We start from the raw sequence: 13,173 nt of genomic DNA, 5'->3' as shown, positions 1-13,173 counted from the left end.
GATTCTTTTCCCACTGATGATAGTGCCAAAATTTTTCATTCTGCAATTTAGAGCTCTTTCCAAAATTCTAATAGCATTCTGGCAGAATTGACAATGTTATTAAATATTTTATAAGAATTTAAATAAATAATTTAGAAATGAAGAAATTAAAAATATAAAAATTAGTAAGTCAAATTCTGAAGGATTTCTCAAACCAAAGAAAAATAACTGTATTTCAGTATTTGCGTGCCTAAATATAAAGTGTTCTTTAATCCCAGTTAAAAAAGACACTCAAAATCCAAGTCAGAATAAATAAAAGTACCAAAAAACAAAAGCAAACAAAAAACTGCAAACAAAAACCCTACCCTAAACCCCCCCACAAAAAAAACAAAAGCAAAAAAAAAAAATCAACAAAAAAACCCCCAAACATCAAGCTGAAGTAAAATTAAAAAGAACAATGGACAGTATTCAGCAAAGTAAGTGAAATCAGACTAAAGCATGTGTTTGGCCCAGAGGATATATTAAGAAAGGTTCCTTTTACTGGCTTCTGATGATATAAAGTGAAATCCTGGCTCAGTAACAAAAGTTTAAAATTTACTACTAATTTCTGAGAAACGTGGATTTTTCCGTATGTAAACATATGTCATATTCTACCATACTCTGGAGTATTGTATTTATTTTTTATTTTCATTAGGACATAATTTCATACTTTCTAGTTCATTGTCAAAGTGAGTGACAAAAAGGTATAAATTAAAATTGCATGAAAATTCTTCTTTATGTAGAATCTATGTGTGGTGTTCTAACGCCATTAAATTTTTTTAACTAGATAAAGAGTAGAATTTCTTAGTTGATGGATTTTAGTTTTAAAGACATTATCAGAAAAGCATGAGTGAGGTTTAAAGTCCCTAAAAGATAATTTATTATTTTGTTTAATAATTTTAATAATTTTAATAATTTATCATTTTTAATAAATGTGATGTTGGAAAAGTACGTTATGATGAATTATGGACAACATTATTTTTTATTTACAAAACAACACTTGAATTATGACTTAGAAAGAAAAAGTATATATGTGTGAATATATTTGTTTCTTATGCACTCCATCCATCTAGATAGTCCTTCAAATACCTACAATATCTGGTTTATATTCAATATTAATATTCATGAATAGTGCAAGAGTTGTGATTCAGAGACTCCATAACAAAATGAATGAACCGAAAAGTGAAATCAATTTGAAATTTTCCATCTAATTATCCAAAATGAAGGTGCTGCTGCCTGATGGGCTGCATTGAAAATGCCACTTCTTTAGGCAGACAATATCAAGAGCAAAATAAAGTTTTTAAGGTATGCATATTTAGTGCCAAGTCATTTATTACATGACTCCTTTTACTTTTGCATCTTTTAACTGTTTTTTGCAACGATACCAATGTATACTTGCACATGCCATACAATGTCGGGAACAAAAATAACCATTTATAAACAAGAAGGTGTCCTGCATCAGCGACTGAAAATATCACTACAGTAGCAGAAATTATTGCAAGATGAGTCATTCAATTCTTCTGCAAGCAAGGTTTTTCATTTAAAATACCCTTTGCAGGTACACTGAGGCCATGAGATGGACACTGTACTTATGAGAGAATGATTCTACCAGGAAGAAAATAGAAATTTTAAATAAGCAAAATGAAAGCAACATTTTGGAATATTATCCAGAACTGGTCTAAAAGTGCTTGAACTTCCTTCTAAGGACAGGATGGCAGGAAAGCAACTACATTTCAGACAGAATGGCAAAGCGAGTTGTACCATCCCTGATGCAGCAACCAACAGGAAAAAAGGTTTCTCCCCAAAGAAGTTAGAGCAGTATAATCCCTTTTATATTAGCCGTAGGGACCATTGCTGTGAGTCAGGGTTTAACAGGATTGTCCAAGCCTTTTTTCCTCCACCTTCCTCCTCCCACACACACATTCACTATGCTGAAGTCCAAAAGTGGAGGTGACTTAAGGTTATCCATTACTTCCTCCTAGGGAGGAATTCTTCTCTAACTGTATAAAAGGATTTATGACAGCTTTATGCCTGCAGAGAGGGTCAAAGAATTTGGACTGTAACAGAGAACTGCAGCTATTGTATTACAGAAGAAAAAATTGAAAGGAAGGAAATTAAATTAGGAAAATTTACTGGTCCATTCCCAGCTGTAACTGTCATGATCATCAAAAAAGCCTGGGCAAAAATAAAGGACTTCAAAATTTGGTTCTGGCTGTCCCAACTTTTTCTATAGTGACCAGTTCAGTAATATGCAAGCCTGGCTATGAAAGAAGGAAGCTTGATTCTACAGGGAGGTCCAGTGTTTACTGGAGTAATTCCCTCAGATCACATCCATAATGCTTCTAAAATTTAGCCTCCACACCTGTCAGTCATTTTACTAAAGGACAGCGTTGTTTCTTTCATGATTAATGCGGTAAACAAGAGAGTAGTCAAAGTAGGACAAAGACTTTTTAACCCTTCTTCCCCTGTCACATTTTTTTAAATGCATTTCATATCTATTCGTTATTGAAGCAGCAAATCCATTTGCTCATTTCCATTTAATTCACAAAACACTGATATTACTTTGAAAAATCGCTTGGACTGAAAAACCTGCACATGTCTCACCCTCCAGTGCTACCATAAATATGGCACCAACCAAGGTTAGAAATAAAGAAAAAAAGAGCTCAAGAAGATATATATTCTTATTACTAAGTTCATACACGTAATTTATACCTTTTTGGCAAGAGCAGAAATATATATTAGATAAGTTATTGCTTATCTTTTGTTTGTGTTTGATTCCAGCATTATTTATAAACTTTTCCACATATATTTCTGTCAATTATTGGTAATTTTAATGCTTTTTGTAACTGAAATAAATATGAAAATTAACTAATACATAACATTATTAGCAAACCCATGTAATATATCATCTGCAAGAAACATTTGAAACTCCTGAGGGCTCTTCATGCAATCTAGGCAACTCTCAGATAGATCTCATTAGACAGACATGGATACATTTGCAATTAAGGCTTAGACTGCAGGGGAATCAGTGTCTGCAGTGTAACGCAAAACTACTTTCAAAACAACTCTCTGGTATGATAAATTATCCCACACTGAGTTCCATGCTGCTGGAGCTAGACTGCTACTGATGCCCTAATAAATTAAAGTTAAAATTTCCACCCATTGCATTTCTACAATATTGCATTGGAAGAGTTGAGAACTACCATGTCTAGAAAAGTGTTTTCCTTCAGGCAAAATCTTCATAAGGCCGACTCTGTCTAGTAGATATCTTCACCAAATTATACTGCCCTCCACTAAGTGTGATAATAGTGCCATAAAACTGGCATGCTTCGACCAATACAGATTATTTTACTTGGGGGACCAGTGAAGATGTACATTTTTCATAGCTGAAGTTGCATTTACAGAATTGTGATTTGCCAACCTGATTAAACTGGCAAATCCTTTGTAACAAATACCAAATGCAACTCCTTGTATTGCACTTTATTTTGCTATAGAATGTCTGAAAGGGGTTAAATGTATTCCAGGTATATAAGTATGTAACTATATCTATTCTTTCTCTTTTTAACTTGACTGGAAATTCTTTAGTATTGCTGCAAATTGGATCAAACAATGAAAACATTTTTCTTTTATGTCCTATCATTAATTCCCATCTTGTCCAAATGGTTACTTATAATTTTCACAGGAGCTTGCTGAGCCATTTTGTTTCTTTTCATGAAGTTTGTTGTGTTACTGAACCTTGTGGATATATTTTGCTAGTGACCTCAGTGAGAAAAGAGGTGTAGCCTCCTTAATGAATAGGATTACTTTGTCCAGCAAAATTTCAGTCATGTCTAGAATAAATTTAGTCAAGTTAAAGAAATTTTTATCCATGTGAATTTTATAGTTACCATAGTTAACTTCCTAATGGTTAAGCAAAGATAGATCCTCTTGCTTGTCAGGTGCTTAGTGTTGGGACCAGGTTAGACTGGTAAAATGTTATTATAAAAAATAGTTTTCACAAGTTTTCTTCAATTTTGCATCCTAAATTGTTTTACTTATATAGTTGTGAGACACCTAAAATGTTGGTGATTTCTTTATTTTGAAATGTCTTTTCAAGCATACCCACCATAGACTGATGTTGGAAGTTTTTCCCTTCTAGTTTCAGTCATTGTGCAGTTGAATCCTTTGTACTTTCATTAATAGTGAGTTAAAGTTGCTTCTTACTTAAATCTTATTTAAGTCCTGTTTATACCCCAAAATGGCTAAAAAGTAAGTGCAGGTAAGGTAATGACCAGTAATCTGATTGCTGGTATTCCAGCTAAAGTTTTTTAGAAATTGTGAGGGACTTAATAGCACTCTTCAGCTAAGGTTACTGGAAACTACATGTATCTTTTATGAAGGAACAGGAAAATTATAATTGGCAGGCTGTAGACAAAATTGACATTCTGCACAAAATGTGATAGAGAGATGAGAACAGACTGCACAAATTCCTTCATACCTTTTAAGGATGAAGAAGTTGGGAATACAAATTGCTAGAGAGAGCAGACAAAATTAGAAAGGAGATTTCTCCACAAACATTTGGAGAAAAGTGAATTTTTAAATGTATGATTTGTATCTAACTGCATTTTTCCTCGTATACTTAAATGAATAGGAGAATCAGTAAAAGAAGTTAACAGCTTAGGTTCAAAGAAACAGAAATTGCTTATTCCTTTTAAGTTGAAATTCCTAAAAGGATAGAGGCAAGTGTGACATATAAAAGTAAGAAGCATCTGATTTGAAACTGTATTGACCAATGAAATGTCATTGAATGCCCTATATATGGTTATAAAGGATCATTTTCTCATTTTGAATAGAAACTAAAGACTCGAGACTGATGCTTTCTTAAATGTACTTTGGTTTTTTACAAAATCTATAGTTGTCTAGTTTCTGGAATGAGAGCAATTTGTGAATAGAGCACCATCACATTTAAAAGTTTAGCAAATTTAAAATGGTTCTTGTTTCATATAAAGTGGTACTACAGAAGCTGATTATATACACAAGAATTAAAAATTTATCATAAAATATATGTCCTCTTATCAGTCTAATGTATTATTTTGCTATATCATCTCTTCCACTGATAGAAAATAGGCTGCAGAACTGCATCTGTAATAGGGAAAGGAAAGCTTTCTAAATGTCAGATAAAGGATGTGGTAGTTCATATCTTTGACATCATTTTACTTAGTCTTTCATTTAATTGTTTTTTCAGAACTTCTTTCAAATCATAAGTAATCTCTTAGATGAAGAAAACAAAGAGAAATGGGAAGATGCGCAACAGGTAAGATTTGACAAAATTTAATATATGGTTTCAGAAATCAGGAGCAATTCCAGGACCCACCAGCTAATTCCTTATATTGAAATTATATTTCGAATATAAGTTGCTTCTTTTGATAAAAACAGATTTTTTATTAACATTCCGTAGTTTTATTCACTGTGTCTTTGCTTTGGACATTGTAATGAAGTACATACAAAAGCTGAAAAATGTTACTGAGGGCTAGGTGCAATGCTGCTTTTGTTAAACACGATACGTCAGACCTCACCCAAAGACTTCATACAACACGCCTAAACAACTTACAGAAGTGCAAACAGTAGACCTTTCATATAAGGTTGTATTTAGAAGAACAGTTATGATCCTCAGGACTGAAAAGTTTCTGGTCTAGAAATTTTTATAGAATAGGAAAGTCTAGCAAAAATCATGAATGTATGATAAAAGAGTTAAAATTCAAATAACTTTTTTTTTTTTTTTTTTTTTTTGGCTTGGATACAAGAATTTCCTACATGGGAACTTCTTATACCAAGTTACTGCACAATGTTAAGATTTGTGTTCATGAACATGACCGTAATAATAACACTGACAATGGGGATGAACATAGTTATGTAGAGAGGAAAGTTTGTGGGGGGATGCTCAAAGGCAGGGAAACATTTATTTATGAAAAAGGATTAAACAAAGCAAGATATTTCAGTATGGAAAAGAGTCAAGTGCACTTACTTGCAATAGAAGCTTTTAAAATCAGGAGTGGTTTGTAGAATGTGCTGCAGGAATACTTAATTTACTCACTTGTGCTTCTTGTAAAATAACTAAAGGACATCAAAATAGTGTCAGATTCAGAATGAATACAGTAGATATTTTTTCTGTAGAAGGCTACCTTGCAGAACTTCTTGCAACTGAAAGGACACAAGTTAAAAAGGTAAATAAACAAATTTATGAAAGAAAAATCATGGTTTTGCACAAGGCAGAATTTTGGCAAAAAAGGCTGGGCAAGACTTTCCAAGAAAGCATCACTATATTCCTGCCCCCTTATATGCTTCCTTAAACATCAGCTTTTTCCCACTGTCAGAAGCAAGAAAACAGCTTACATAGATCGTTGCTCTACTCTTGTGCAGTCATTGTGACTGTATTCTATAGATACTTGAGCTTTGTTCACTTTTCGTGTCATTCCTAATAAATCACAAGGTACTTAAAGATCTTTGATACTATTTACCCTCAGTTCTGTAAGTTCATGTTTATGATATCATTAAGAAAGGGAAGATCAGGACTTCTCATCACTAATTCAAAACCTTGAAGTAGGCACATGACACTGCAGCTGACCCAGTACAATTCAGCTGGGAACAGTATTTTTTCTTTTCCTGTTTTTCTGTTCCCCTCTGGAAGAGCCAGATACAAAAATAGACAGTGTGTCATTTTCTTTAGCAGTGATGGATGGAAGCAGCAAAACCACATACATGTGGGCAGTTTCCATAAACACACCAAGATAAGGAAACCAATTTTAAGCACTTATTTTAGCCTCACTAATAAACAGACATGATACTACTCTTATGTTATCAACCTTGTCTTCTACCTCCGTCTTGCCTGCTTACCCATGCAATGTCAGCTGTTTGACCCCAGAGATTTGGGGATGACAGTGCTTAAGAGGAAATTCTGAGAATGTGGAGACAAAGAGGCAACAGTAAATCTCCAGTTCCCTCTTTTCACTGCTGCTCATAGAAGGAGCTGTGTTGAAAAATAGAGAGGGAACAAGTTGTTTCTACTTTTCCATAGCTCCTTCCTCTGCCTGGGAAATCACTGTCTCAGAGATCTAGGTACAGCAGAAACCCAAAAGAACCAAGATGATCTGTACACCAGAGCAGTGGGGCCATAGGTTCCTGGTTGCAAAGCTAGAGTATTCACTAAATCTTAGACCACTGAGATATGATCCCCCCAATGCCCCTAGTCTTGTACAGTTACATAAGCACGCTCAAAGAAACTTTGGTAGGAAGTAGCTCTTCATAACAGCTTGGAGGAGTGAGCAGACACTGGTGAATAAAGGTAATCCTGTTTCTGGTTCAGCCACTCAGCTTAATTTTCTGTAATAAAACATTGCAAACTGAGGTGCAGTCTGACCAGCCTTTTTGCCAGCTTGCATAGTTTTCTTAAACTCCACAGCTACTGTTAGCATAGATCTCTTAGCCTGTTTTCTAGATTCTTTGCTGGAAAGAAAATCTTACTCACTGTCAGCAAATTGCTGACTTTCAATCAAGTATACAGCTGCAATGCCTCAGCACATCTGTTTTTCTAGCTGAAATGTCAACAGTTGATAACCATTAATTATAGGTTATATAGCATTCAGATAAGCAGCACTCACTTTAATACTTGCCTTTTTTTAAGAGCTGATGTAAAGCACTGCACACAGGAAGCCATTTCAATCCACAATGTGTAAGTTTCAAAACATGGCATTTTCTTTATCAAGATCTACCGGCATCCTATTGAGTAACCAGTACTTCAGATACATAAAAACCCAGAGTACCTGCTCAACTGAGTGCTCAACAGTTTATTACTATACAATTTTATATGCAAGAATGAAGGTTTAAAAAATCTCAATGAAATTTTTCCTTAGTACTTAATCTGTGCGTGTGTGTGCTTTGAATGAGATGGATGCAAAAACCACACTTACTACCTCAGTAATTCATCATCAGGAAAATGGACATTAAGTCTCTGTCACCTGAAGTAGCATTTGCCACCTGTGAGAATCATAATTGCCACAACAAATCCTTCTTCAAAACAGTATTACTGCCCTACCTTTTATGAGAAGATCCATGTAGAAAACAAAGCACCTTGTGAAATTCGTTGTTCTGAACCAAGCAAGATCCAACCAAGATCTAGATAGATAGAGCAAAATGAAGATGGAGTGCATCATGGTGGAATTTATAGTCTCTGTAGGCTTTTTTTTTGGAGTCTGCAGTCCCAGTAGTGGAAAGAATGGGTTGAATATTGCTTATAAAGTGAAATTTGGACATTTCACTGATATGAAGAAAAAAACATCATGAACAGGTCATCCGTTATTTTTTTCTATTGCAAGACACTCTGTTACTGAAAATTGTCTTGTTCATAACAGGCAATAAAAAACATTTTTTTTTCTTTTTTATGTATGTGATATGAACAGAACTTCTAGTCTTATTAATAACTGTTATGATCTCTAATGCTGTTTTGTTGATGAATCATTATTGTTAAATATTAAAATAAATGTTTTTATTAGTAGCTTACAGCTTTGCAAATAAATTATATTTTTTGAAAATGTGTTTTTATAAGTTAAAAAGCCAAATTGAGAGGCTACATTAGCAATGCCAAGGCTACTGCAATTTATTTTAGTTTACTCTGTTCAGTTCTGGGTTCCTCAGTACAAGACACAAAATAATGGAATGAGCCCAGAAAAATACCATGACGTTGTTTAGAGGATTAGAGCATTAGATATGCAAGGACAGGCTGAAATAGCTGACACTCTTTTGCTTGGAAACATGACAATATTAAAAGTTCTTGAAAGGGAAAAGAGTAAAGACCGAGCCAAGTCTCAATGGTGTCCATTGACAGAATAAAAAACAAGGGGCAAAAAAAAAATACAGAAAATGCCATTCATGTATAAGAAAAACTGTTTGGCAGTGGGAGTGATTGAATGCTAGAACATGTTGTGCAGACAAGCTCTGGGATCATCTTCCTGGGAGACATTCAGAATCCAACTGTGTGTATTCCTGGGCAACTTGCTAGAGCTGATCTTGTTTTGCACAGAGGCTTGAGCTGGATGATTTCCACTGGCCCCTTCTAACCTCCAATATTCTATGATTCTACTATTCCATATCAGCAACAAAAATAGTACTACCAGTAAAAATTTAACTTACTTACATGTTGACTAATACAACAAAGGTTATCATACTGGCAAGGCCACAGTAAGATTTGCATTACTGTTTGTATCAGTAGTTCTGAGTTACCAAAGATACCTTCAGAGGAAGGAAGAATATTTTAATTAGAGTTGTTCTGTAATATGAAATGCTTTAACCATTAATGAAAGTAATGGCCACTAAGTGTTTGAGAAGTGCAGTGACTTAGCGGAAACATTTTCCACAGTTCCAGTGCACAGTTAATTTCACATAACTTTATGGGAAGTAGTGTCTGTTTATATGAGGATTTAAGAGAAAAATGGTTATTTTACAATAACAGAAAGTGTTTAGCATTGAAGCACGGGAAGAGCTGTTTGACTGTTACTTCTCAACTTGCTATTGATGGCATTTAGATTTTATTTGAATTTGTAGACATTTTGATATTATAGTAAATGTCATGTCTGACCTTCCTTTGTTAGATCTATCCAGGTTCAGTGGAGTTAATGCAGGTGATTGAAGATTTTATACACATTGTTGGAATGGGAATGATGGACTTTCAGAATTCATACCTAATGACTGGAAATGTAGGTAAGAAATAGAAATTTCTTCTATCAAATTTATGACCTATTGAAAATCAGAAGTTCCAAGTATGTACTATAGAGTTGCTGCTTCTATCACATCCCAGATTGGGCTCCTCCTCCTCCACCAGATTATCTGTTGCGTGTTTATCCCCTCCCTAGTTCAGCACATGCAGAATGGCTTACATGTTGTATTTCTTCATAATTGTATCTCAAGATCTAAATGCAAAGTTTTAGAATCAAAATAAAGAAAATATTTGTCGCCCTGATTTTTAAGAGTTTTCTAAAGCCTTCTGAGTTTACATTCTTGTAGAGAACTTTCTCACACAACTTTCTGTAAATAACCTATTGTTTTGCATTCTTTCATAGAGGCGGAGAAATTTGATGTACAGGTAGTTTGTCCAGTGTCGTTGGAGAGGTGGCACGTTCACCCTCCAATCCACTGGCACCTTTTGAGAACTATAAAAGACTGGAGTCAGAGAAAATAAATTAGTCTCTTTATTGTGACCATAGCTGTGGTGTGTCGTTTTTCCTTGTGTCATCTGGTGACAAATATTCACCATAATACTATGAACTGTAGGTAGAATTTAGAGTGTTTCCAAGATACATAGTGTTTCAAAAGCTAATTTATGAAATTGTGCTAATTGAGTTAAAATTCATACACTTAATAGCTTGGGAAGTGTTTATTTTGTTGACATTGTCTTTTAATATTCCATTCTCATATGGAATACTAAAAGTATATTATAAAAATAGTATAAGTATTAAATAATACTTATTAAATAATATTAAATAATAAATATTAAACAATTAAATAATAAAAATATTTAAAGTATAATATAAAAATCTTTTAATATTCCATTCTTCTCTCAAAGAACAGTCTTTTCACATGTCATGGTGTGAGCATCAGTATAGATAATAATTTTTAAAAATACACATTCGGTGCCAAAATAATTAAAGCGTAGAATTTCTTATGTTAGTTTTATTATGTGTAACATTTTCAAAACTTTATTCAGATTTATTTTTCAAACTTTGTTTTTGCCAGGTAATAGTCATATAATAACAAACATCAAATATAAAAAGGCCTGGCAACTCAATTATATTTATTAGTAGTCATAAATGAGCTGGAATGTGAAAGCATTTTTTTAAAAATTGAACTAAAAAATTACTTTGAAAAGCTATTCTCTAATCATTTTGTCTTTGTTTAGTTCCTTTGTTATTCAATTAAATTGCTGTAGCTGCATTTTTATAGTGCCAGGAAAGTATTAGGAAGTTGTATGTAAGGAATAAATCCAAAATATGTGTTTGTCTGATAGAAAAACATCTGGTGTCAATACATTTTTTTTCTGATTTTAAGTTAGCATCTTCCTGCGCATATATGTCAGTCAGTTATTCAGCAGATCATTCGAATGAGTAAGAAAATATGGTCACTTTGAAATTAGTTGGTGGAAAAAAGCATGGAAAATGTTGGGTTGTCCCTATTTTAGCTTGCTGCTCTACAATAATAAATATTTATTATTATTATTCTCCAGTTCATATTACAGAGTGACAGTACTGTAAACACAATTCCCTATGAGGCACAACCTTGTACTGGAGACATGTCAAAGAACTCTGGCAGTCTTAAAATGTTTAAAACATTGCAGTAGGGTTTTAACCAGTGATTTATTATTTTTGTGGTACTACTGTTTACACTGTAATACCACTTAAACCTTCTTCCAGTTGTCAGTCCTTCATTATGCTAGACCCTGCACAAATCTATAAAGGAAAGTACCTTTTCTGAAGTGTTTGTTCCATTATATTTTTCTGACAAAATAAAAAGATGAATTTATTTAAAGTGCACAGTCCATGCTGCTTGGCACATTGTAGTACATTCTAATCTGTTTGTCCTCTGAAAAATGTGAAAGAAATATCAAATGGGAAAATGCATTCAGATTAAGAAGATGCATTCAAATAATCGGTGTCTCTACATATTCATGGCTTCACATGGGAAACAGCAACAACATTTCAATTGAATCAGAAAGTTTGCTGTGCACTGGCTGGTTTAGATAACTGCAGAATCTTTACAGTCTTTCTTTTGGTTATCTTCCTCTTCCCACGTGTAAGATATTTTTAGGCACTCAGGAGATCTGTTCTTAACTATAAAACCATCAAAGAAATAGAAAAAAAATGAGAAATGAATGATGAAAACTGGAAATGAATTTATAGGTTTAGTCTGACTACCAAGCCCTGTGCCTTGATATATTGGCATGAGTTTATCCTCCCTGTGCTTGGTCAACCATCAAAAAAGGACAGGGTCACTGTGGTGCAAATCACTGATCAGACTACTTGAGCTCAGGTGACATGCTGAGATGGAGTAATTTCTTATTTTCACTAACAAGAAAGGTATGTATCTGGAATAATTCAGTTTTAGTATTGTTGTCCTTCAGGCATTGGCATAACTGTCTGCCTATGTACTTGGGTTTTAGGGAATGTTTATGTTGATAACTCAGCTGAAAATAATAAACTATGCAGTTTTTGACTGGTCAGCAATTATTCTCTACCAACAAGAGCTTATAAATATGTGAAGTCTTATCTATAACAATATTCTTTTAAGTTGACAAACGCATTTAATGCAGAAAGCAGATATTGTGTATAAATGAGGCCCAAATTTTACCTAAATTCATCTTTAAAGAGAAAAATCCAATAGTTCATAGAATAAAATCATAGAACGGTTTGGGTTAGAAGATACGTTTTCAACTCACTGGTTGCTCAGAGCCCCATGGCATGTGACTGTGAATGTTTCTAGGGATTGGGGTGTCTTCTACTGCCTCTCTGGGAAACCAGTTTCAGTGCTTACCTACCCTTATTGTAAAAAAACTTTTCCTTATATCTAGTCTAAATTTATCCTGTTTAGTTTAAAACCATCACACCTTGTCCTAATGCAATGGCCTGTGCTAAAAAGTTTGTTCATCTTTCTTACAGGCCCCCTTAGGTAGTGAAAAGCTGCAATAAGGTTTACCTGAAGCCCTTTCTTCTCCAGGCTGAAGAACCCCAACACTCAGCCTGTCTTCATAGCAACAGTGCTCCAGCCCCCTGATCATTTTTCTGACTCTCATCTGGACGCACTCAAACAGATTCATGTCCTTCCTCTGCTGGGAACCCCAGAGCTGGCTGCAGCACTGCAGGTGGGGTGTCACCAGAGTTGAGGGACAGGATCACCTCCCTCACCCTGCTGGCTATGCTGCTTTTGTATCCAGCTCAGGATACAACTGGCTTTCTGGACTGCAAGCCCTCAGGTCTAGCTTTTGATCCTCCAGTATCTCCAAGTCCTTCTCCTCAGGGCTGGTCTTAATCAGCCTGTGCTGATGCCAGGGGTCAGGTAGCAGCAATCCACGTGCAGCACCTTGCACTTGGACTAGTTGAACCTCTTGAGATGCTCAAGAGCTTGTATTTCTTT

The 13,173-nt window shown here is 34.5% G+C and overlaps 1 protein-coding gene across 1 annotated transcript in view; it reads left to right on the top strand.

Moving 5' to 3' along the window:
* The window catches only part of ADGRB3 (adhesion G protein-coupled receptor B3), a 446,982-nt gene that overhangs the window by 219,347 nt on the left and 214,462 nt on the right, over nt 1-13,173 (top strand). The window contains exons 11-12 of the mRNA XM_053938382.1: nt 5,243-5,311; nt 9,642-9,750. Coding sequence (XP_053794357.1) covers nt 5,243-5,311; nt 9,642-9,750 — 178 coding nt within the window. The remainder of the gene's footprint in view (nt 1-5,242; nt 5,312-9,641; nt 9,751-13,173) is intronic.

The sequence above is a fragment of the Vidua chalybeata genome, chromosome 3, assembly GCF_026979565.1.
Source record: "Vidua chalybeata isolate OUT-0048 chromosome 3, bVidCha1 merged haplotype, whole genome shotgun sequence".
NCBI classification, from domain to species: Eukaryota; Metazoa; Chordata; class Aves; order Passeriformes; family Viduidae; genus Vidua; species Vidua chalybeata.
This window is presented reverse-complemented; position numbering and strand designations above follow the sequence as displayed.